The following is a 25,361-nucleotide window of genomic DNA, read 5'->3' on the forward strand; positions in this document are numbered from 1 at the left end:
GCAAGATCCATAAAATCCCTCAATTTTTAGTACAGGCATGCAAAATGGTTACAGAACAGATGGATCTCACCTTTCAGTATTACATTTTTCTCTAATCAATCATCATTTTGCAATTTAAAAAATTAAAACTGTTAAGTATCTTCATTTCCTCTATGTGTGAATGAAACTCTGAAGCTGCTAGCAAAAAGCATGTGAAGGGCAATGTCAACTTACTGATTTTACAATGCATTGTACTCATTAAACTCTCCTTCCTATGACCTCTACAATTGTCAAGGTTAAAGACACACTAACTTGTTGGATCAATCTATTACACCAAAAACTCAGACTCTGAACAGAAGTCAGTTCATATTAAACATACAAACAAGAACACAAAAGAAAAGTCACAGAACATTACCTCAGGCTTCTTCATGATTTGGATACTGAACATATGGTTTTTCATGGGATAGATAACTATAAGCACATCACCAAATTCTGTTGGAATTATGCCTCTTCTATAATCTCGAGTATGCTCTGACCAGACAATGTGTACTTCATCGTTTCCTAAATGTCTTAGCTGGAAAAGCAAGGATAAAAGCTATCAGTTTAAACATATTATGTAGCCATACAGCTAGACCAAATGGTCATGTTTCAAAAGGACAAACCCAGTAAAAAGAAATAAAGAAAAGTGAATGAATTAACCAAACTGCACTATGGTTCTCTTTCAATTTCAATGACAGCATAATTCACAGTATTGGTTTGTGCAATAGATTTTCATACACTGGTGCCAATATCTATTTAAATTAACACATATGCCAATATGTTTTCTACAGAAAGCTAAAATTTTGTTGGTATTATCTCAAGAATGCATAGTAATTCAATCTGATTTACTAAAACGCTTTCAAGGTAGTCATCAGTGACAGGCAGTGGCTTACTAAATTCTAAATGAACTTTTAAATTATATGAATGAACATCTGTTTAAAACCTACATATCTGAGAAGTCTTTAACCTAACCATTCCAGCCCAATTCTAAGCTGGCTACTAAAACCAAAAAGCTTTTCAAGGAGAACAGCTACTGCAGTTTCCATTGCCCCTAGGTTAACTTGCTCATTTCCCATGAAACCTGCATACTTTTGTAAGAAGAAGTCACACTGGCCCCCCAAAAAACCCAAAATGGCTCTTTATTTGGCACAGAATGGCCAAATGGGTATCTCAAAATCCATGCTGTATTCTCAGTTGTAATCATACAACCAGGTTAAAGAATATCTTGAACACTTGGGAATTATCCACCTTTAAGCTCCAAAATGCTCCTTCTGCTAAACATTACCACCTGATAAATAAATGTTAACATAATGGGGAGTCCTTATGTATACTGATCAAATACTTTCAGATGATTAAACGTGTGTTTTTTTCCAAGAAGGGTTATTTCTGAATACTTAAACTAGAATACAATTTTTCACTACTTGTGCATCACCAGTTATAGCTGACAATTGTCTTCACCCACAGCTTTCAGTCTGTTTGCACAGCTTTAGATAGGTAGAATTTGTCAAATTTCCTTGACGATATTAAAAGGACAGCACAGTTTGCCTTTAAAGAAGTAAATATGCAGACACTAATCTAAGTGCCTACAAGAAGTTGTGTACAAAAATGCAAAAATTTTTTGTATTCATTTTCTGAACATAACAGCACTTTAAATAGAAGCAATACATATACACAATTATCAGAAAAATTTCACTGTAAGTACTCATAGCACAAAATCTACTGGAATGCTAACTTCATTTTATCTGAAGGCTTATATTGGCTGTCAGAAGCAGGCTCTGCTCTTCTGGCTTTAAACTGCATTAGACTGAAAAAAAAAGGCTTGTATTTCTCCAAGAAAATTATTTTCTTCAGTGTTGGACTGGGCAAAGGATAGATGGCATCAATGCCCTATATCTTGTCTAATGCTCAAGAAGTCTTTTGTTTTGCCTTGACCAGATCATACAAACATCAAATCTCCAGTGACTTTGGTTCCTTTGAAATGAGAAGATTTTCTCTCTTTTGTAAATGGCTGAATTATTTTGGACAACATTTAGTTAGGGGTGCTTTCATGCCAACTGTAAACCCAGCTTAAGAAAAGAATTGGTTATAACAACAATCTCTATGCTGAGTTTTATTTGACTAGATTAGAACAAAACCAGGCAGCAACTTGAAAGACTATGTGCAGCATGCAAACACCAGCTGCAGAAACCCTGAATGACACTTAGCAGGGAAAAATGTTGTAAAAGGAAACTAAGTGTGGATTCATTCAGAAGGCCTGAACCTCTTCTGTCTTCCTAGGTGAAGCAAGTCAAATTAGCTGTTGAAATATGACAATGACAAAATGGCATGATGGACTGATGGACCTGCACTTAGAAGCAAGAAAAAAGCACAGGAAGGCAACCAATGAGAAAGCAAAAGGGGAATCAGTTTAACTATGAAAGCTTGTGAAACATGAACAAGCATGATCCTAGATAGAAGAATGGCCATCTGGTGCACTGACTTATCTGACTTCATTGATGTGACGACCAAAAAAACCCCAAAACTAGGTGTGATACATCCATCACTGCACTGCACCATTTCTAATTCAGCAATATTGCACTATTTACTAGAGGAATTAGACCCCTTTACTATCTTCAGACTCAAAGACAATAAACTCGTCTACCATTAGAAATGAGGGATAGTGACAGCTTCAAAATCCAAAACATACAGAGAGCTTAGATAGTGCAGCTTCCTGAGGGCATCACTGCCACTGAATTTCACTTATCAGAAGGCTGTCCCTGAGTAACTGTTACTGATACTTGCATCTGATCACACAGGACATCAATCAGTTCTTGCTCTTCTGTCAAAGTTACCCAGAGACAGTATCACTTGTGATGAATGCTTTCACACCAGACAAAGATTTTGGTGTGATAAAAGTGTATTGCTAGGACTACTGAAAAGAGACACACATTTTTGGATGCCAAGTGTACCAAAGCTATTAGTGACCCTTCTCTCCAATTTAAAAATTTGTGTTATATCCCCATACAGGTGTGGGGATACATCCCAGTCTAAAAGCACTAACTCTTTCCTCTGCAAAGGAAAACTAATCAGATTCCAATGAGTTTGAAGTCCTGTCAAGTGTGTTTCACCTCATGATTACTTCCAAGCATGACTTGACAAAGACCTAGTTTGAGTTAAGTGTAGAATGGCATCTCTGTAAAATCAAATGGATTGAGAGTCAAAATCAGATGCTGCAAGGAGGTGGATGATTGTATAAACTGTGAATGGTGATTTATAAAGGTGTAATGAATTCAAGTTCAAATTTTTGATCAATGCCTTGCTTCTATTACAGAAGGTATAAGACTGACAGAAATAATAGACAAGTAAAGAATATTGGATGTTGATGTCATCTTTATGTTTGGAGGAGAATTAAATTCTGGATAAGTCATCTTGTCCAGATCAGAAGTTGTCTTTCTAAATTTACAACTTTGTAGGTGCACAAACCACAGTAAGCAAAGTGAAGCGCAAATGCTTATTAGCAACATAAGGCACAGAAATAATATAAATTTTAAAAATCTCTAAAATAATGTACTTCAAGTAACTGCTAATATTATAAAGCTGAAACACCGGGAACTATAGGTTACATATCAATATTCTAAAATGCTAAATACTGCATAAATGCAGATCAAACTGCTCTGGAGTTCATTATCAAGGTGAAATGCAAGACAAAAAAATGGAGATGGACAAATGCAAAGAAACTGTAAAAAAGGTGGTAAAGACTAGTGGAGGGTGTTTTATAGAAGCATTCTTCAAGAATGAAAGTGTCAAGGCCAGAGAAAGAAAGGGAGGTTCAGCAATCAAAATAACAGTTTAAGATAGAGTGGATAAATTTTAAATGGAAAGGCTACATTGCAAGAAATTTTATGTAGAAAAAAGAACAGTCTCAAGAATCCAAAAAATGGACCACAGTAAAGATGATTTCAGGCTATGGGCACAAGGGACAGGCACAACGGTCATGTTATCCATGGTGATCCAGAAAGGTGGCAATGAAAGAAATGAAGAGCTCTCTGTTTTAGCCATTTTGGACCTGAGCTGTCGGGAAGACAGCCCTGAGGAAATTTCAGAGACAAATGGATTTTTCTAGGCTTGCTTTGAAACTCCACTCCATAAAAACAAATATATAAAAATGACCAACTGTTAGGTTACCTGAAATTTCAAATTTAACTCAAAATACTTTAAAATATTCTTACTCTATAGCCATCATCATGTGTCAGCTCTCCTAATACATTTATGTTAACTGAATACAAAAGAAACGTGAAATAAATATAACCAGGAGGGATGATCAAATCTAATTTTGATACATTAGTGTCATATGCTGTACATGTTACAATAGCAGCCAGACTTAATACTAAGCTGCAGGCTATACTGAAATTTCCAAATGGCAGATTGTTCTAAGTGATACCAAGTATAATTGAAGTAATAAAAGATAGTAAAAGCAAAGCACACTGTCAGGAAGAATTTAAGTATTTACTTTTTAAAATTAAATGAGTTAGGTTTGGAAAGGCAAGACAAGTGAAATAATGCAGGGCTCAATTTACAGAAAATTCCTTTTATTTATCTGTTGCATTAACCCTTGAACTCTTGCCAAAATTACTGTAATTTCTAATACTCACTTACCTAAAGGAGGGAGGAAAAAAAATGTATTTTCTTATAATACAACAGCAAACCCTAACTTTTTTCCTCTTCAAAAAATGTTAGTGTTCATTATAAAAAGAACAGAAGGAGTAGAAATATCTGAAATAAGAGCTTAATGCTACTAATTTTGCCTACTAAATGTAAACAGCACTGCTTGTCTGCAGCATATTCACCCTCTAGGTGAATTCTTCACAAAACCATTTTAACTATGGTGTGTTTGTTTGCAATTTAGCTCCATAAAATACTGTGCTATTTAATTTAGTTTTTAAACCTTCAAGTTCTAAAAACATACCACAACAGGAAAAAAACAAACCCAGAAAAACTGGGAGTTATAAATATTTTATGTGATTAGAACAATGTCACACATGATGTAGAATCATGTAATATACCCGAAGTCCATTTAGTATTCCAATCATTATTAACATTACTACTTTTTATATCTTGTTTATAATACTCTCACAATACCTTCATTCTTTTATCAGGCTAAGGAAGGAGGAGGTAGACAGGTGATAAGCTACAGAAAAGAATACATGAGCTTTCTCACTCTGTGAACTGAACTGAGCATCTTCACAGTTTCATTTAATCCTGGTATTTTCTTTGCAAACTTGTTCTTGTAAGGGTAGTGTAAATATTTAACTTATTACTCTAACTTTTAATTCTAAGGAAAAAAAATGTATTCCATTATTAGCATTAAATCTTCACTCTGTTATTTGCAACTTAAACCCCTATTTTACATATGCATTTCAATGTTAAGGTTCTTTACACATTCAGGAGTTTTTCAGCTTTTTTCCCTGAATTCATGTCTTTTCCTGCTCTTGTTCATGTCTTCGAAAAAAAATGCTTCAGGGGTATCAAAGACACTTAAAAGTTTTATTTACCGCTCTGTAAGACTGATGGAAAATAAGTTCAAAATTGGCTTAGCCTCTGAAACAGCAGAATCTTGATTTTGAAGTGGCTGGACTGGCAGGAAGAAGTTTTGTTTTAATTTAATTTAATTTCCATTTATAAGATGAACCTATCATGCACCTCTAGGCACATTTACAACATAAAAAGCAGCAGCAGTTCTGAGCCAACTACTGCAAGTTTGCTTGTTTTTCTCTCATTGAATGAACTAGACAAAGGAAGTACATGAAAGACCTGTACAGAAGCTTAAAACTCAAGTTTCTCTAGAGGCCAGGAACAGTACATGGACTCAATAATAATTACAACTTTTAGCACACACGCAGCTCTCAAATGACTTTAAGGTTCCCTGTAGTGTGTTTGAGCCAGCCAGAATCTCATAAAACACATTCCTTTTGCTGATGTGTTCAGTTTAAGCTGCATGAATAGTTGCAGAATGACTAGAGGAATTAAGCTTCTTTTCCTACCCATGTCTCCTGATACCACTTGCTTCTTCCTATCAAGATGTAAACTTCATTTGATGCATTTCTCAAGGTTGGGATGACTGTCCCAGCATCTCTGGTGCTGGTTCCTTCCTGTCTGATGCTTATTCCCATGCAGCCTTTACCTGCTGAGTAGAAGCACTAAGATTTCTTTTTCTTAGCCTACCTTCATTAAGCATACATGAAATGAACACCTTTGAAACGTGTCTACTAAATAAGACGAATGCCAAAAGGTGTTAAGAAAGGGAAGGGTGGCTGGGAGGAGGCTTCACCAGCCTCCATTAATTGGGAAAGTGGCTTTAAAAGAAGAACAACACACACTAAAGAAGAACAAGAACAAAATGACACAAAAATCAAGTAGCTTGATTATACAGCCCATCAGTAGCTGGGCTACAAATAAAATTCTGATCTTTTGATACACTACATATCAATACAGACCTCGATTACTCCAAATTACTGAAGAATGAGAATGTGGGTAGAAGAGGAGAGGAGAGAAATATGCCTGGGGCTGGAATTGTTAAAAAGTCCAGTTGACACCATTTTCACAAGTTAAATGACAGCAGGCCTGGACCAGCACTGAGCCTTGCCCAGGAGGAACAGCTCAATGTAGATTCAGGGTGATCCTGGAAACAGACATGAGCTTTTGCCTGTGTGTTCTGCTGAAGTCTGTGGCATTTGCAAGTTATTTACTAGTAACTGATTTTCACTGTGACCATCTTCCTCCTTGTCAACACTTTTTAATGCTTATTCAAACAGATTATAAACAAATATTGTACGGATAATAATGTGTTTTATAAAACCAGGTTTCTCTGTAAAAAACACCATAGCTAGTCAACTTAGAAAAACATACATACACCCAGAGTGTTCTATGCCAGAACAACAGCAACAACCTTATTTTAGAAGTAGTTCCTTTTGCTATTAAACTACTTTTATAATCATTTAGTAACCTATTACCCTCTTTCTACTTCAGGAAATAAAGAACAGAAATAACCCAGCACCATAAGTATACAAGAAAAAAAAATTCAGTTTAAAAAAACCACAAAACAAACCAATGTAAGATGTGACAGTGAGAAGTTAGAACTCATAGTCTGTTTATAATAATAACAATAATGTTTTTTTTTCCCAAGTTGAACACAAAGAACAAAACAGCCATTAATAATTGAGGCTTGCCAGAGGCATGGCTATTTCTCTCCTTACTAACTGTCTACTGTCTAATTTAATTACAAGTATTAAACTCCACACTGAGGTCAACCAGCTTCAGTTCCTCCAATATTACACTTCAACCAGTGCTCATTAACGTGTCTACTGAATGGATTAGCACATCTGAAGATGTATGTACGCAGGACGGGGGACAGTCTAATGATAGCCAATTGTTCATTTATAATAGGACACATGTTTGAAACTGTAACTTATTATCACTAATGTGGAATTTATTAAATTTTAAAGAAAAAAAAATACCAGTACAGAAAACCATTTTTTTCCTGTTGTCACTGTGAGACATCGTATCACTGTCGAGCATTTGTGTCTGCTCCAAAACACCTTATATACAACAAATGTTATAAAATTCTTCATATTTTAAACTTTTTTTGAAGGGAACACTATTAATAGACACTATGAGACTCTTAAGTCATAAGAATAAAAAGTCATCTTAGGGAGTACACACCACATATTTATTAATTGGCATTTAAAGTCTCAAAGCACAAAAACATCATTCAGATGTCATGCTGCTTCTTCTACACAAACGTTAACCTTTCTTTGTTTTTCATCACTATACATGTGATCCTACCAACACTTGCAATGATGGCAAAAATCACTGCTATAAAAAAATTAGCAACTGATATAGATAACTTATATGGCTTAACCTACTTCAGTAAAATACCACCTGTCAGCAGGCAAAGGCATTAAGATATTTTGTATGCTTTTTTTTTTTAAAAAAACATTAGTGGATTTTCTTTGACTCTGATTTCTCTGGGTTTATTATTAAAAGAAAATCTGTTATTCAGAAACACTCACCTTTTTTGTTAGAGAGTCATCTGAATCGGAAGGCATTCTTGTTGACACATGGAACATTACTTCTACTGTTGAGGTAGCAAAATATGGAGTGGTCAGTCCAGTGCTTTTGTTTTTTTGCAGTCCTCCCATAAAGCCACAATGGTTTGTGAGATTTACCTAGAAGTCAAGTCCAAGAAGCATTAGAAGAAAAAAATTAAACTATCAGGTGATAAATACATTCTTAACACTCTGAAATGCACTTTCAACTCTATTTTTAGGAGTGAATGCCCTTTTTACAATAGTACAGTTATGCTTTTCTAAAAGAGCTCAGACTTGCTGACCAGCCTGAAAAACAATGGCATTGCACTGGTGTTCTGTATTCCACATTCACAGCACGCGCTGCTGGGAAAGAAAAGAACAGAGAAAAGGAAAGGCTGTGTAAATTAATATTCAGTGCATTATTCCTTGATCAGTTGATTTTAGTCACTTAAATGCACTTTTTAAATTTTATTAAATTCTGTGATACTACATCAGCCTTAACCTGAGCTCTGTAGAACTCTGAGTGACAGCCAGACAATTTTAAATTGTCTTGTTACCTTTCATATATTTTCTTCAAAAATTTTAATTTTGTGAAAGTGAAAAAAATCACAGGAAACTACCTGATAATTCATAAATAAGTTTCTAAGTCCTAGTTCCATGGGAAATAGTTTGGTACTGAAATAAATAAGCGTGCTTAATGTGCTATTTCACTTTTACAACAGTGCCTAAAAACCTCCCTGTATTGCAGATGTGAATACATTTCATCTCTGTGCACATGAGATATATTTGCTTTTCTGTGGATAAAGGATCCAGAATCTAATGTTAAGAAGTTAAAATATGAGATGTCTTATCATAGAATATTAATCCAAATTAGCAACTCTTAAATCTTGCTAATATAGGATCGCAAAGGATCAGGAAGGTAGGAAAAAAATATCTGTGACAGTCAGCAGTTTTCCTCTGTTCCTTTGCAAAGTCAGAGCCATTATCCACATGGCTAATCTAGTAATGCTCTTAGATATCTAAGGAATAAGAAAAAGAACAAACAAGATGGACACTCATGTAGACACTCCTGATGAACACAGAACAGAAAACCTGCAGATTCTTATGCAGGCAGCCATGAGCAGGTGTGATTCCTGTACTTCTGGGTGACAGTGCCAACCTGAACTTTACAATGGAAATTAATCCTGTGTGGTCCAAAAAAAAGGATGCAAAAAAAGACATCCTTGTAACCGTATCTAACTCATGGCTAAGAGCTGCAGGTCTATATAGAAGATGGGGTACATCACAATATTTTTTACAGCTGGAAGTAATAAGGAACAAAGTGTGTGAACAGATAGTGAAAGGAAAAGCACGAGAGAAGGTCATGTTTGTATTTTTTAGATTCCCAAATTTGAGTAAATCTGAAATTTCAATGAACTTTAATAGTCTATAGGCTTAAAGGGAAATCAAGGTATTTCCTAATCAGTCCATGAAAGCCAAGTTCAGGACTGCACATTAAAGAATCATCTCTGCCTGCACAAACTCTCTCCAGTTTAAAGAGCTTGAAATTAAATAGCTGGTATTGCTAATTAAATTAAAACCAGAATTCTTCTCTACGTCCTACTTGCAAAACAGTCTCTTTTCAGCACTTGTGAGTAATACTAAAGAGCCAAAGACTTATAATATTTGAAGGGATCTGTAATTTTCTCTGTAAACAAATTTAGTTTAAAAAGGTTTTAATAAATACCTCCCAGCCAAGACCAGCTACAAAATCCTCATAGGCTTGACTTCCTCCAGTATTAGTAAGAATGGAGTGTTTATCTTCTTGTCCCTCAGCAACATAAAACACTGCTATCTTGTGTGTCTCTCGGCTGTAAAACAGAGGATGGTCACTGCATGACAGTCCCTTTACATATATGAAACCAAAATATGCAAAAGCAGTAAATGAAGAGCATAGGTTTTAAATCAAAAAAGATGGTCAAAGTAAACTACAACTACATGGTTTTTTTTTTTTAACATGGTCCCATTCTGTCTTTTCTAACCTGGTCTTCCCTAGCACCTGAAGTTTTGCTACACATGAAGAACATTTACCCTTTTCACCACTCTGATCACGTAGGATGGTGCTGGCAGTACCAATTGCCAATGGAATAGCTTATGAAAAAAGCAAGACCCATAACAGAGGCATTATCAATACTGCAGTGCCCATTAACAGCAGTGCCTTGTGAATGCTGTGCAAAAAGCTTATGAAGAATCTTTAAGCACTATAGCAATGTCTTCTATTCACAGCTTGCTGTTAGACACTGGAGGAACTGAAGGTGTTTTCTCACACATCTAAAACCGCCACAGTTTTTTATTTCAACTTCTATAAAAACAATTTAAATTTTAAAATTCTGTGCTACAACTGCAGCTAGAATTCCATCTCTTTGAACACTAACAGCACTGGAAAACAGTTAAGCAATTAGCCAAAGCTTAAAATGTGAAGACTTTGATATACCAAAGCTTTTTAAACTATTCTGTGCAGAAATGTTCTTAATTTTAAGTTATATTGAAGTTTGTTCTATTTCATGACATTCTACTTGCATGTCACTCTAACAATGTAATTTTGATATAACACCAATAACTACAATACAGTGCAAAATGCATACATAATTTAAAAAACTATAAAAATTAGTTCAACTCTCACATCTACTCAGTCAGAACCATTTAACTGCAAGCACACTTAAAACAAATAAGTAGGTGGCCATTAAATGAATATACCATTGTCTTGAGTCCAGATTTCTGAGTTCTCGAAGCAACTTCTCGTTTTTCTTCAGCAGATGAAAGCTCCTTCTAAATAGAGAAATTTGTAACTCTTTTATCAATGATGGTTACAGAACAGTACAAGAATGGTACATGATCATTTCCACATCCATGCAAGAACAGTCTGCAATTTCTTTTGCCTTTTCAATAGTACTTTCTTATATAAAAAAATATAAGATAGCTTTTAAAAAATTCGCAAGCTTTTTTTGGTTTTTGGTTTTTGGTTTTCTACTCCTGGATATCTTCTGTATCCATTATAGCCATGAATACAACCTTTATTTCATACCACTTTCTTATTTCAACTTCCTGGATGCAACTGAGATAAATCTCTGCTCTACAGAAGAGCAGACAGAACACCCTTTGATGCATATATAAGCTGCACACTTTACTAAGTCAAAATAGATGTGCTTAGTCACAAGACACTCACATAATCTACTGTCCTAGGGAGCTAGTGCAGTAAATACAAAGCTTTTCCTATCCTAAAGAGAGCAGAACATAACTCACTAGTCAGTCAGCCAGCTGTAACAATTTAAAGAAAAAAACCACAACAATATGTTACAGCACTTTTCATTTCTTTTAAACTGCACTTACAGTGTTTCCCGTAGAACACAGTGGGATGAGTTTAAGAGCAGTACTGCTCAAAACAAGACTGTCTTGAGGAATTAAAGACCAAAATAAGCCAATTCTAGTGATGCCTCAGTGACACAGATATTTTTGCTTTATGGAACATCCATTTCCTTTCATAGTAAGAAAATATTTCAATACCTCTAATATGACAGCTAGAGGAAAAGAAGATTTCAAAAAGACTCTTAAATTCTAGGATGCTAATATTTGTACATCTTCACAAGTCTATGCTATGGGAAGCAAAGAAAGCAAAAATGATGCCTTCTTCACCCATGGTAGTACCCCTTAGTACAGCTGGTGAAAGGATTATTAGAAAAGATACCACTCCTTTAATTCTCTTTCCAACACTGTTCTGAGGAAAGAATATAAATAGCAGTAAAGACAACAGGTTCCTCCTTTGGAGCTCTCTAAATGACAGGATAAAATGCAGAAGGAAACTGCCATTTTTCCCTTAGTTGCACATCCTCTCTTCTCTTCTGTTGGCTGGCCTGGAGTATTCTTGGCTTAACTCAGTACAAGATCAACTATTATTACACAGTATAAATAGCAAAATTCCTTTAAAGAAAGTTCTTAAATTATGAGTCTTGTCTTTTCTTTTTACCTTTTATCCCAAGAATTCATCCCCAATATACTGAGAAGTAACCTGCAGTAGTAAAATGCTGACTGAGGCTTTTGTGAGGTTGGCTCATCCTGCTCCATAGCCCTCATATTTAAATCATTGAAATGCTTTTCAACAAACTCCCTCTCTTCTGTGTGCTGTTTCAGAATTGCATTGATGACATCATTCTCCTGTTTCTCTGAGATACAGACTGGTTGAGGGGCAGGAATGTTCAGCGAGACACCAGTTCTCTGTAAGCATTCAGGGCTTGTTACACCTAAATACTGAAGGAGCTCATCAAGGGCATCTTCTTCATCCCTAATTGTATCCCATGTTGGTACAGTCTCTCTAAATTTCCTTTTCACTTGAAGTGTAATTCCATCTCTTGTGGATACATCCTCCACATGCTCAAAAGATGAAAGAGAATCTTCTGTTTTATCTTGTTGAGATAATGAAAGTGAAAAAGACATTTGTTGTGAAGATCCATATAAAGATGATGGTCCATACAAAATAGCTGAATCCCATGAGTATTTGCCAGACAGATCACGCACTATAATTCTGACATTTGAATTAGCAGATGCAAGTCCAGCAGACAGCCCACCCCCAGGCATGTCATCTTCTGATTGGATTTGTATGCAAGACACCAGGGAAGTATTGTTCAACACAAAGAATTGAAGGTTGGGGTTCTCAAAAAGTTCAGGAGAAAGTTCAGGACTTTCACTGTATGGATTGTCATTGTTTTCACAGACTTGACTGGTTAGCATAGCAGGACCTCCACTCATAGGATAATGGCCTAAGTGGTTGACTAGGTGTGTTATCACAGTACGAGCAGCAACAGAAATTAATCCTTGCTGTATATGAGTTTTCACTGCAAAAGAAAGCACAGGTTTTAAAAGAAGATCTCAGAAAACAGCACAAAGATTTAAATGTTTCTTCTGGTCTTCTCTTCTTGTGATTCCTGAACAGAGAATGAGCACTGCAACATTAGGATATAGCCAACTCAGTAATGCAAAACATATTTTGATGAACACTGGGCTCAAATACATATAGTGCAGAAAAACTGTAAGATAATTAAGAAGCATCTTCACTATTTTACAGCCTACCATACCTCCTTACCATAGCTTTGGGGTTAGCATGGTTCTACTAAATATGTGGTTCTAAAATACAGTTTGTTAATGTAGTGAAAATAAAACTTAAATGGCTGCTGAACTAGTGATCATGACCGTGTTGTACGAAGCCCATTTACAACTGCAGTGGAGTTTTGTATTTATGCACAGAGCGACACAGATGCACAAAACCTCTAATCCATCTTAATTTCCCTAAGGAGCATACAGTTGCACTTGGGTTGAGAATAATGATGGATTATTTTAAAGTACTAAATCAAAGACCAGGCTATCTAAACTGAACACAATCTAAGAATAGGAAAAATTTTAAAAAGCAGGTTTCATGCTTCAGATGCCTTCTAAGAAGTTTCAGTCTGGAAAAACTTGAAGGGAGAAAGAGTGCTTAATTGTGCCTACTTTATATGAAATTAATGTTGTGAAAAATACTGATATTTCAATACACTTTTGCAACCTCCTCCTTTGTTGCGTACCTTCCACATGCACACAGTGTTACCTAAAGTTACAAAAAGCATTTCTTACTGTTTTTACCACACCCTGCGAACTGAACACTTTACTGGCATTGGATTCTTCCATCAAATCCCCTCTACATTACTCACGAAGTACAGAGAGAGTCAAAGCCACTCTGTCAGGCAGACAACCCTCTGCTGGCTCAAAGAACTCATACACAGAAGTTAGAAAACAGGATCACTATGGCAAATCGTGTATTTCTGCAGTCTCTCTCCTGTAACAGGACCTGTGTGCCCTGAATTTGGGATTTTCAATAGGAAGATAAATCAAGACTGCATTCCTCAGGATTACATTCTATATACTAAACTGCATTAAATACTGCAAACACTGTTGCAAACACTTCCCACCTTCTTTCTCACCAAAAATGCATCATATTGGAACGTTCTGAAACACATTATTTTTTCATTATTTACTGAGAAAATGCAACCTTTTGGACATGTAAGTATGGTATAATGAACTGATCTCTCTTTATATCATGAATTTCTAGACATCAAAACCTGATTTTTAATAAACAAAATTCTTTTTGCCGTTTAAGGTGTCCTAATTGGTTTTATTTGGAAAAATTAAGGCAAATTTGTAAGGCATAGTGACATTCATGACAGAACTTTAGTTTCTGAAGCACTGGAGGCATTCTGCATCTTTGACAGTAAACAGTAAGTAAACATTTACCTTTTTTTTCCCCCCCTCAAGGTTTGCGTAAAGCATATAAGAGATGGCTGGGATTCTGGTTCTACCTTTAGGGAGCTCTGGACTGCAAAAAGGGGAACACTTCAACTTCTCAATAATTGGCAATATCAACTTTATTTCTACATTACTCCACAACCCAGATAACTTCATCTGTTTTAATTAAGGCCTTAAAAATTAATATGAACAATTAATATTACATTTTATTTATCTTTAACCTTGTTGAGGTTTAAAATTTACAAACACAAAAATATTCAGTGAAGCTAAATTATATGTCCAGATATTGATAGCATACAAGGAAATTAAGTTACAGTGCCATCTGCTGAAATATAAGAAGGAACTTTGAACAAGATTACATGAGACAAAGAGGAAGTAAGTTAGATGTATGAATGATAAAATATCAGTGCAGTACTAACCAGCACCTGGACAATGCAGAGGCTGGCTCATGTTTGCCAGGGTAATTATGCCAAATGTTTAGCACTTGGCACTGTACACGTAAGTAAGGCACTGCTCCTCTCAGGTTCCTAAGAGCAAAGACAAGTGAGCTTCCTTGAAGTCTCTCACACCACCTAGGTAAAATGCCTTCGGTTAAGTTCTGCTGAAAACCTGAAGAAATGAGAGGAACCTGTTACCATATAAGCTATTACCACCACAGCTTCATGGCAAACCCTGAAGACCTCAGACCTCACTGTGGCTTTATAGTGCCTGTGTGCATTAATTTACTCCCTTAGGGTCCTAAAGGGACATATGGAAAATAAAGGTGATACAAAATGATATAAAGAGCAGGACATCAAATTTAAATTTAGAAGGTCCATCCCAGTCCTACTATAGTCTCTATAAATGTTACTCTTTAATTAAAATAAAAAATGCAAATAATTAGGATTTAAAGCTATCATTGCCTCTTTTATGAAAAGATAAGAGTACTTCTTGTTAAGCCTTCTCTCAGAATACATTATTGTTGATCTAAAAATGACACAGGAAACTTAAATCAGAAATATTAAGAGAAGGATACTGAAAAGTAAACTGTAAGATGTAACCTGCTGTGTTGAAAAAAAATAAAGCTGCCTTAGAACATTCTTGCCACACAGCAGATCAGGTTTTGATGATGATATCCCTTAGCAAAATAAACCCCCAAACCCAGTAATGCTTTCTGAAAAGATTAATTTCAAATTAGATTTGCAATTTAAAGGATACATACTAATAATTTGTTTCCAGAGGCATGTCTCCTCAATCAGGAACAACTGGACATTCAATATATTAAAATTCTTAAAATGTGTGTGTAAGCCATGTTCTTTGTTTCTGGAGGGGAGGTCAACATACACAGTAACACAAGCCATCACAGCTTTACCACAAAGTCTACAAACTAAGCCAAAGCACTACATATTAAATCAGTCTAGCTGGCTGCTTTGCCAACCTGTCTGCCTGGGCAACATCATCTCTACTGTCTTTACAACCACACAGTCTTTTGCTTGGCAATCAGCACTATTTGTATCAGTATAATGAATGGAGGATTCCTGAATTTCCTTAAAATACATGTTATTAAACCCTGAACTTTATCTTTGGCTGAGCAGCTTCTGAAGAAGTACAGTTTTGTAGCAGAAGGGAAAAATAATGACCTAACTCTCCTCACCTTTTTAGCCAACTAAAGAATAATGTACAGACTGATTCATCTTAGTTAGAATCCCAGATTGGAGAAATGGGATGAATCACTCTCTGGAAACTCTCTCTCCATTGTGTTTAGAGGGAGCCTAACACAGCTCAGTTAATCTTGGCTGCCTATATTTTACATTAGCTTTAGGAAGTCTTAATGATGTCTAATCCAAAGTTTCAGGTACAGAGATTTCCCTCACAATACAGCAACTGTGTTAATCTGGATGTACCACGTAAAAAGTGTTTTTTAAAAAGTGTACTTTTGGTCTCCTTTTGGTAAAATGGCAAACAGCAAACACTTAATAGAAAAGTACTTTATTTTTCTAAAAGTTCCTTATTTTTTTATATCCTTATGATTACATTCTGATACTCAATAGTCTCAGAACATGTACAGCACCTTTTGTTTACTGCTATGTATTGGTTTACTTTTGTTTATTGCAACCAGTTTCCCTGTCAATACAAAGGTCACAAATCCCTCAATTTTACTTTGTCCTAAATTTTTGCATCATTTAATATAAAAGCACCACAGACTTGCTGTGTGCAAGTTCTGATGATGCAAGTAAAGCTTCCTAATGACACCTTGATCGTCAGCTGCTAAAAGTTCATTTTGGTTTAAATATAACACTTGCATACCCGTAACACTTAATTGCAAAATTATTCTTTGTGTATCTTATCCTGCAATATACAACTTTACCTGAAACCTTCCAAAAGGAAGACAAAGATAATTTCCCATATAATCGTAGGTATAGCAGATTCCTTGTGAGAGACAGCCCTTGGAAAGTTACTGAAACAGACAGGGAAACAGTCCTCCTCTCCTCTCCTCTCCTCTCCTCTCCTCTCCTCTCCTCTCCTCTCCTCTCCTCTCCTCTCCTCTCCTCTCCTCTCCTCTCCTCTCCTCTCCTCTCCTCTCCTCTCCTCTCCTCTCCTCTCCTCTCCTCTCCTCTCCTCTCCTCTCCTCTCTCTCCTCTCCTCTCCTCTCCTCTCCTCTCCTCTCCTCTCCTCTCCTCTCCTCTCCTCTCCTCTCCTCTCTCTCTCTCCTCTCCTCTCCTCTCCTCTCCTCTCCTCTCCTCTCCTTTCCTCTCCTTGCTTGTTTCCAGAGGATTTGCCAACTCTTTGCCCTGACATTTACTGCAGGGTTTGATCCAGTCTCAATAGGTCCTGTCCTGGCTACACAGCTGTATCACTTTAAGTCCCATATCTTCATGGTTTCATGCAACATCACAGTGCAGCTAAGAGTCCATAAAACTTGTGATGGATATGACCTAAAACAACGGGAGGCACACCAGGGCATGTCAGTCACAGCTATCAAACTCATCAGAAAGACCCTGTCTTAATAATTCTGACATTTCAGTACTTACAGTTTTGCTTATGACCTATGGAAAGAGTTTAAGCAATCCCCACCCTGCCTTTGTGGATCTTCCCCATTTCCCTGTAACTGCTGTCCTGCCCATTTCCATGCCTTCAAGAAAGGCAACATGATCATACTTTCATTCTACTGAAAGAGGTTGACCCACTGGCATACTGCTCTGCTGCTAGCTTGCACTAATTGACCCCTGTCTTCATTGAGTCCCAGACTGGTTGTTATCCACTAACATTACTCTTCTCACTCCTCCAACAATGCCAGGGAGAACAGATGCTGTGCGACTGGTTAAGCACTGCCAATTTTATGTTCAGCCTGGCAATGTGGACTAGAAGTGCCAAGGCTACAAGACCAGGGTTGCATTGTAATCTTGTAGTTTGCCAATTAAATTTTATGATCTGACTTACAATTCCAGAGCCCTGAAACTTAAAAAAAAACATATGGTGCTTCCTTAATTCATCTGGGGAGATAAAAGGAACATCTGAAATTACTTTTACTTAGAAATTTAACAAGAAATCATAAAAGAACAGACCACGTACGGAAATGCAAAATGAAGATATCGATGCTAGGGCTTTGTGCAACTACATTCATTTAGAGAGAAATCTATTCAGGGTTGTCTTTTCAGATTGTCAGATTAAACAAGCCACACAGCATTTGCTGCTAACCCGTAATTACAGATTATTACAGTACACAAAAGATGCCAGGCATAAAAAGCTACTACAATTCACTACACTGTAATAGAACATGCAGTGGAAGTTAATTTTGGCAAATGCTTTAAATATTAGCTTTACATAATATGTATAGGTGAGACTGTAATTAGGACAAAATGAATCCTTCGAAGCCTCTTTCATTCTGACCCAGCAGATGATTACTTTTTACTAATAAGACCACAGCCATTTGACAAAAAGCCAGCTATAGTACCTTGCTTCATTCTTCGGTAAATTTAATAATTACAGCTCCTCCTGCCAATAGTTCTCAAATCAGACTTGTTCAATCCAATACTGAGCTTATTAGGGGACAGCTCTATGTTTAGAATTCTTTGGCCAAAAAAGTACTTGAGAATGATGAAGCATGCCTTAGACAAGGGCACAATGATTAGCCATTTTCTCTACATAAAAAACAGCACGTAGTCACTACAGACCACAAAATCACCTGCTGTTAGCACACAGCTGCTACAAAGACCTTCTGCATTTATCTGGTTCTTAATACCTTTAAGGAAGCCTAAATGGAACAACTTAATATGGAGGGAGAATAGCACTACACCGTCTCTGGTATCAGTATTAATCTCATCTTTTTCAATTTTCTTCCCAATGTAGCCATTTAATATTTACTAGATACCTTGCATAACATATGGTACTCCCCTGTAGCTTAATTTCTTGATTTTTAATTTTTATTTTTGAGTCCTGAAGACAATGTTAATTCCCAGGTCTTGTAAGGTTCTAGGAAGATGAGAAAAAATTTCTCTCGTTTTAGATAACACCGTGGTTTTAAACAGCATAAACAAATCAACAACTAATTATGATAGACTAAAAAAATTCATAGAAAGATTTCAGTAATGCAAGCTCAGACAGGGAAAAAATCCAAAATATTCTTACAAAAAGGATCAAAATTAAGCAAAATTAGCTTACTGAAAGCTAAATGAAAAGCAATGCTTATCTGTGTTGCAGTCTATTTTTTGCTGACACATGGAGCACAGAAGAATCCATATTAAATTGATCTTCTTGTTCAGATGATACTTATTTCAGTTAATCGAACAGTAATTGCTCAAAATTATGTTAGCTCATTCCAAACTAATGCTTCTTACCTAGTGTCTAGGCATAATTTAAAACTTACACTTCAAACAAACACTTCAATACTGGAAACCAAGATAAAATGTTTTTGAAAGAAAATTAATTTAGGCAATTTGACAAACCTTCAGTGACTGGTTGAAGTTTAGAAGACCTCTCTGAGTCTGGAGAATGCAGTGGTTCTGGTTCCTTCAAGCTTTCTAAATGCATAAAAGGATCGTAATCCACACATGCCAAATCAGAAAGGCTTAGAGGAAAATATTTAGGGTTGCTAAAACACTGAGATCCATAAACACATCCATGAAGAACCTAGGACAAAACCAAAACTTCATGACATTAACTATGAAATTCTACTTGGCAATTTTACAAGAAATTCAGTTTATTTTAATTTACATTATTGATTTCTTACAAACAGGCAGGAGAAAACACTGGAAAATTTTAATGTTCATAGTGAAAAAACCCCTGATATACAAAGAAAACTGATAAAATAGTGTCTACACTGAAGTGGAATTTAACAATAAAGAAGCAAGACAAAAAGCTAACAACAAATCACTAAGCTACCTCTATTTTTAGATCTCCTATCTTCTTTAATTACACATACTACGTCTAAGCTGCTAGATGTTTTAATCCCCCGCTCTTGCAAAAAAACCCAACCAACCAAACAACCTCTTTGTTCTGTGTCCCTACAGACAGCAATTATAATGTAGTGCTTTTTACTTTGCTTCTTGATAAATAAAATTGCTTGGTATTAAGAAAAAGCTACTTCCTTGTCTGTCTTAAATGTATAGCTTATATTCTCCAACATCAGTGTCTGCTACCAGTAATGACATACAAAAAGTGACTTGGTTAAATATGACAAAATCTAAAACAAAATCAACAATTCTAAATAAAACAAAGATCAGGAAGTTACAGAAAACATCCACATTTCAGCAGGAGAATGGAGGTCAGCTTACAGAAAAGTTCTGTCTTCATTTCCATGAAAACTGACACAACCCCCAGGTATAGAAATTCTCATTTAGCGAGTAGAGAAATGGGTACCTTATATATACAATTAAGAACGGATCTTTCAGTCTTATCATTTTCTGATCCTGTAGCGTGAAGAGGCTGCAGCAAGGTCTTTAATGGCAAGGCCATTATCCAATCCAATAAGCACAGAAGTAAAGAAACCACCAACTGGAACAAACACTTTCAATTACAAATCAATTAAACCAGCACCTGCTACTTCATTTCTCACTGTATTTTACTTCTCTGTTTTACTTTCTTTTCTCAGTTCAGTAGAATCAGCTGTTTGCAGTACTGGCAGACAGTACTATATCTTCAAAATGTATGACATCAGTAAAAACTTGGACTACTAAGACATTTAACAAAGCCCATCCATGCAGGAGTTTCTTGTAATGGTATGTCTGTGAGCAGATACTGACCTTAAGAGGATACCTACAATTTTTCAAAATTGATTTGTAGGGTAGTGCTTTTAAAATGACAGGTTACAAAGGTACAAATTAAGGCTGATGCATCATTCTGCAGATAAATCTCACTGTAAAGTGAGTAAAAAATTACATAAAACTAAACAATTTCAGCTGCATTTTGTGCTTTACAAAAAACACAGAATCTGCTTCACAACATGCCAATAATGCTACGCAGAATCAGGTACTGTCTGAAAGAAATCCAACTGCTCTCTTTATTTTAAGCTACTCAGTTCAGCAAAAGAACCAACTCCCTCTAGAGGATGTTTTTAAAGACTGTAGATTATAAATCAGACTAAGACACATGTACACCCCAATTTATTTACAATTTACTAACTTCAAAAAATTGTTTTCGATTTTTAAAACTTAGCTGTGGAAAAGGAGACCACTCAGATAAATGGCTTCTGGAGTCCAGATTTAAATAAAAATTTTCCGAAGAATGTCCACTGAACTTATTTACTAATAAATAACATAAAATATAATAATAATTTAACTTAATATCTTACAAGTTTGTATCTTAGAGAAGCCGTCTAATAAACTGAATGATAAAGGACTGAGTATTTCTATGTTACACCAGTTTTTAAGAAACTCGTTAGGTTTAAGTTTGTCAAAATAACTAAGCCAATTTTTGATAGGATATTTGATATAAAATGATCAGCATTAGTTCATAGGAAAGTATCTACTTATGGGAAACATCTTTATTGGAAAGGTGGCCAGCTTGGCATCCTCCTGTGGTTTACAACAGCCACAGCCTCCTCGCAAGCAGAGAGGAACCTGGAGGCCAAGCAGAGGCAGCCATGAACGCCACGGCTCACAGCAATGGGTGGCCCACAACAACAGCACTGCCAGAGACATCCTGCACCAAAGTGCCCACATTTAAATGGCCACTGTGCTCCACAGTCCTGAGGCAAATCCAAATAATTCAGAGCTACAGTTCTCAGAAGGCATTAAGCACTGCTGTGAGGACTCAGGCCCTCTGAAAATAGGGAAAGATAGCATTCGTTTTGAAAGATGACAACAATGAAATTCATCTGAGGACTACAGGCTACCTTGCTCAAGAATGTACTCACAATAGAAAGTGCAAAATATTCTAATCTTATGAACATTTTTAAAGGTATTCTCTACAAGCTGAGAATACATTTTCACTGTAAGACAAGTCTGAAAAGTCTACATTACTTTCTGTGCTTGTAAGTTCATGGAGGATAAGGAAAAAGAAGACAGTAATTAAAAATTATCAATCTTAATTAATTTAAAATACATGTTCTCCTATAAAAACATCAGAAATTAGCTTGTAAAAAGAATGCTGAGAACACTATGTTGTATTATATGTAAGCAGATGAATCCTTACTCTAATGCTCAGCTTAAATTTTGTAACAGTGCTTTGTCACACACCTTGGCAAGTGAGTTGACACATTAAAAAGAAAAGAAACAAGTTTACCCTTTTGTCCTGTTCATAAGAGGAAGCTTCTGTACTGGGCAGCAGATGGGTAATAGTTGCTATCAGAATCTGGGGAAAATAGAACATAGTTACTTTAATCATACAATTTGAAATATTTAACATAAATTTTAAAGCACATAAATGTGACACAATACTTGATGCATGGTTAAAAAGTATTGGTTATTTTGAGACAAATTACAGTAATCCTTGCCTTTTTTTTTTAATAAAACCCTTTAAATTTAATTTCATAGAAGACACTGGAGGAATACGTCCTGTTTCATCGACATAGATGCATTATGGACAATAAAATTACACAGCTACTCAAAATATTGTTAATATCGGAGTCAGCACATGTCAGACGAACCCCATACTAATTCCATAAGATTATGTTAATAATAATTATAATTTTGTGAAACATACTTGTCAATACTGTGGCATTTTAATTACAGAGAAATATATTTTACTGTTGCATTTAAAAGAGTTAGAATTTTCAAATTAATAAAAATTACTTACTTGAATAATTCTTAAGGGTGAATCAGTTTGATACACTTGAAGTCTATGTACATAATGTATCAGCATGTTCAGCATACTGCAGGCAACTTGGGCAACAGTTTTATTGGGAAACTAGAAAAGAGAATACAGTACAGTAATGATGACTGTGATTTCATATAAGGGTATATTAGGTGGTAGGGTCATCAGGAATTTCAGTGATGGATTTATACATACAGTTTCTTATGTACCTACATCTCGGGGGAACACAATTAAATCTTCAAAAACTGAAAATCAATTATTTTGTTATCATACACAAATGCTAGCTAACATCAAAGGTTTGGGACAGATAATCAGGGAGTTGTGCACAATAATAGAAAGAGGAGAGGAATCTCCTAAGTAACTTCAGACTGGTCAGTGCAGTGTCACAAAGCCAAGAACAACAAATTCATTTCTTGTTACCTTAATGATTATTATATTTAACACATCAATTCTGAAATCAGAGGGCTTTTGTTGAGAACCAAGGCAGGTAAAGAGCTGTGTATCCAAAATGCAAGAGATAGGACTTTTAGTGAGACCAACAGTTCTGGTTTTCAGGGATTGCTGTGGACAGCACTTGTCTGAATAGAAGGGAATGAACCTCAGCTTCTGTGCTCAGTTCCTCTTCGCACTGTTTTCAAGGCAGGAGAATGTTGTTGCACTGGAACCTGACTTCTACAGTCACTAAAATGCTTAAGCTGCTGTGTGGGCCAAAGCAAAAGAGAATGTGTTTGTACAATTAGTCTCCAGCCTTGGGAGCAGAAGCACACATTGCCCGACACCTCAAGGAGACAAAGCAAAGAAATGGAGAGACAGGGATATGTTTCCCTAAATCTTTAATGGACAGGACATGTGATTAAGGCTTTTTTCCTTCACTGCACTTGCCTTGAAAGCACTAAACTGTGCACCAAACAATAAGCACAAAGTAAATTTTGAAAAATCTATGAAAAATCTATAAATCTGAGCAAAATGGTTATTGGTACAACAAAACTACAGCCTTCAGAAGACAACACAAACTACACAAAAGAAAAAACTACATGCAATAGCCCCAAGGGAAAGAAGGATTTAAAATACAGTTTTATTCAAGGAACACTCTATCTTAACTGGAAACAAATATTCTAAACTGTATTCATGATGCATCTCAAAAAACTCAGAAAACAATTACGCAATTAATGCTATAAAAGTGAAAAGTTCTATTCTGTTTCTCCAGTGAAGAAGACATGTGACATCAGAAATCCTGCATTATTAAAAGAATAAAGACATAGTTTACATGTTTTCAATTCAATTCACTTAGCAGTGAAGCTGTCACATGTGTGTGCTGCAAGGCAGATAGGTGTCTACCTCTGAACTCAGAAAAAGGTAATTGATTTGCAAAAAAAGTTAGATTTAATGTCTTGGCTTCTTAGACTATTTTCCTTATCAGTCCAGTGCTATTAACCTTTCAAGGAAGGGCATATCTCAAAAAACCTAAGAAATGCCCTCAAACTCTATGAAACCTGAAATGCCTGGGTAATGAAGTGTGACCAGAAAACTAAGCATTTTGGAATAAAATTTCTGAATGGCAAAAATATGAAGATGGAACATATTCTGGAAGAAAACCCAGTCCTGGGCCAGCTTCTTACCAAAGCAAAGCTACCAATTTTTACATTTAACTTCTTGAAAATAAAAAGTACAACCAAGAGCAAAAGTATGGAGTGTGAAGCATTAACATTTTTTATTTGCAGTCTCTATGTAGGCACATAAAGAAAGGCTATGAACAGCTTTTATAAGTCAGCGACAGAGATTGAAAGCAGAGTACATAAGGTAAGTTAATTCTTGTTCTGACTTTCCCTGCTTCTCAGTGGACAAAGTTTCATATTATTGCTTGCTTTTAACTAAAACATAGCAGACATCTTACATCTGCAAGACTTCCCAGAGCTTATGACAAGAACACCATTATTTTTTACCCCTCAGGAGACAGCCTCTCTCCATCCTATGAAAGTACACAGTAAGAGCCAGAGTAAGAGGGTACAGATTCTTAGTTCCAAGTTCGAGTGACAACCAAAAAAGATTAAATAAAACTAAAAGCATAACAATTTGATTACAGAACTTGAGATCAAACCCAGATTGCTGAAAACATCCTTACAAGCTTGCAGGAAAACCCTGAAGTCACTGGAGAGGATAGAAGGGCTGGACAAACCAAGGCAGATTAATATGGAACATTCAGATCACTGGATTTTAGAAAAAGTTATCTGAGAAAAAAGGCCTGGAGACTCTCCAGTGTCTTGGAATAATCATCCCTTCACTACTTAAAAACAGAAAGCATTTCCTTAATTTTATTTATTATTTTATTTTATTTTTTAAAAGACATTGTCCTGATCTCAAGCAGCAACACTGAGTTAATATTTGATATCAAAACAATTCACTCCCTACAAGTCAGCTGCTTTGGTCTGACTTCTTTTCCAAAAGCCTCCAGATGTGCCATGAAGGCAGCTGTGAAATGCAACAAACATTTCACCCACTGTTCTCTACCTCTAGAAACTGCTGTATATTATGAAGTGTAAGAACTCACTTCTTTTGTATGTTTTTGTGTCTCACAGTGTAATTGTGGACATAATTTTTTAAAAGTTAGTGGTGGGCAGGAAGAAAAGTTTTCAATGGACTGTCATATTGCCTGGTACCTAACTCTCAGGGCTCTTCTCAGAAGGGTAGTCTTAACATAATTCACATCTTTGCAAGAGTCCATTGTTTTCTGGA

At 35.9% G+C, this 25,361-nt stretch overlaps 1 protein-coding gene across 6 annotated transcripts in view; it reads right to left on the reverse strand.

Moving 5' to 3' along the window:
- RALGAPA1 (Ral GTPase activating protein catalytic alpha subunit 1) overlaps positions 1-25,361 on the reverse strand; it is a 125,104-nt gene that overhangs the window by 32,110 nt on the left and 67,633 nt on the right. For all 6 annotated transcript variants that reach the window (XM_030451638.1, XM_030451639.1, XM_030451644.1 and 3 more), the window contains 9 exons: positions 22,611-22,721; positions 22,098-22,166; positions 20,235-20,369; positions 19,322-19,505; positions 12,088-12,952; positions 10,821-10,892; positions 9,811-9,934; positions 8,067-8,222; positions 395-553 (listed from right to left, as the gene is read on the reverse strand). In XM_030451638.1, coding sequence (XP_030307498.1) covers positions 395-553; positions 8,067-8,222; positions 9,811-9,934; positions 10,821-10,892; positions 12,088-12,952; positions 19,322-19,505; positions 20,235-20,369; positions 22,098-22,166; positions 22,611-22,721 — 1,875 coding nt within the window. The remainder of the gene's footprint in view (positions 1-394; positions 554-8,066; positions 8,223-9,810; positions 9,935-10,820; positions 10,893-12,087; positions 12,953-19,321; positions 19,506-20,234; positions 20,370-22,097; positions 22,167-22,610; positions 22,722-25,361) is intronic.

Source organism: Calypte anna, chromosome 5A (assembly GCF_003957555.1).
Source record: "Calypte anna isolate BGI_N300 chromosome 5A, bCalAnn1_v1.p, whole genome shotgun sequence".
Classification (NCBI taxonomy): Eukaryota; Metazoa; Chordata; class Aves; order Apodiformes; family Trochilidae; genus Calypte; species Calypte anna.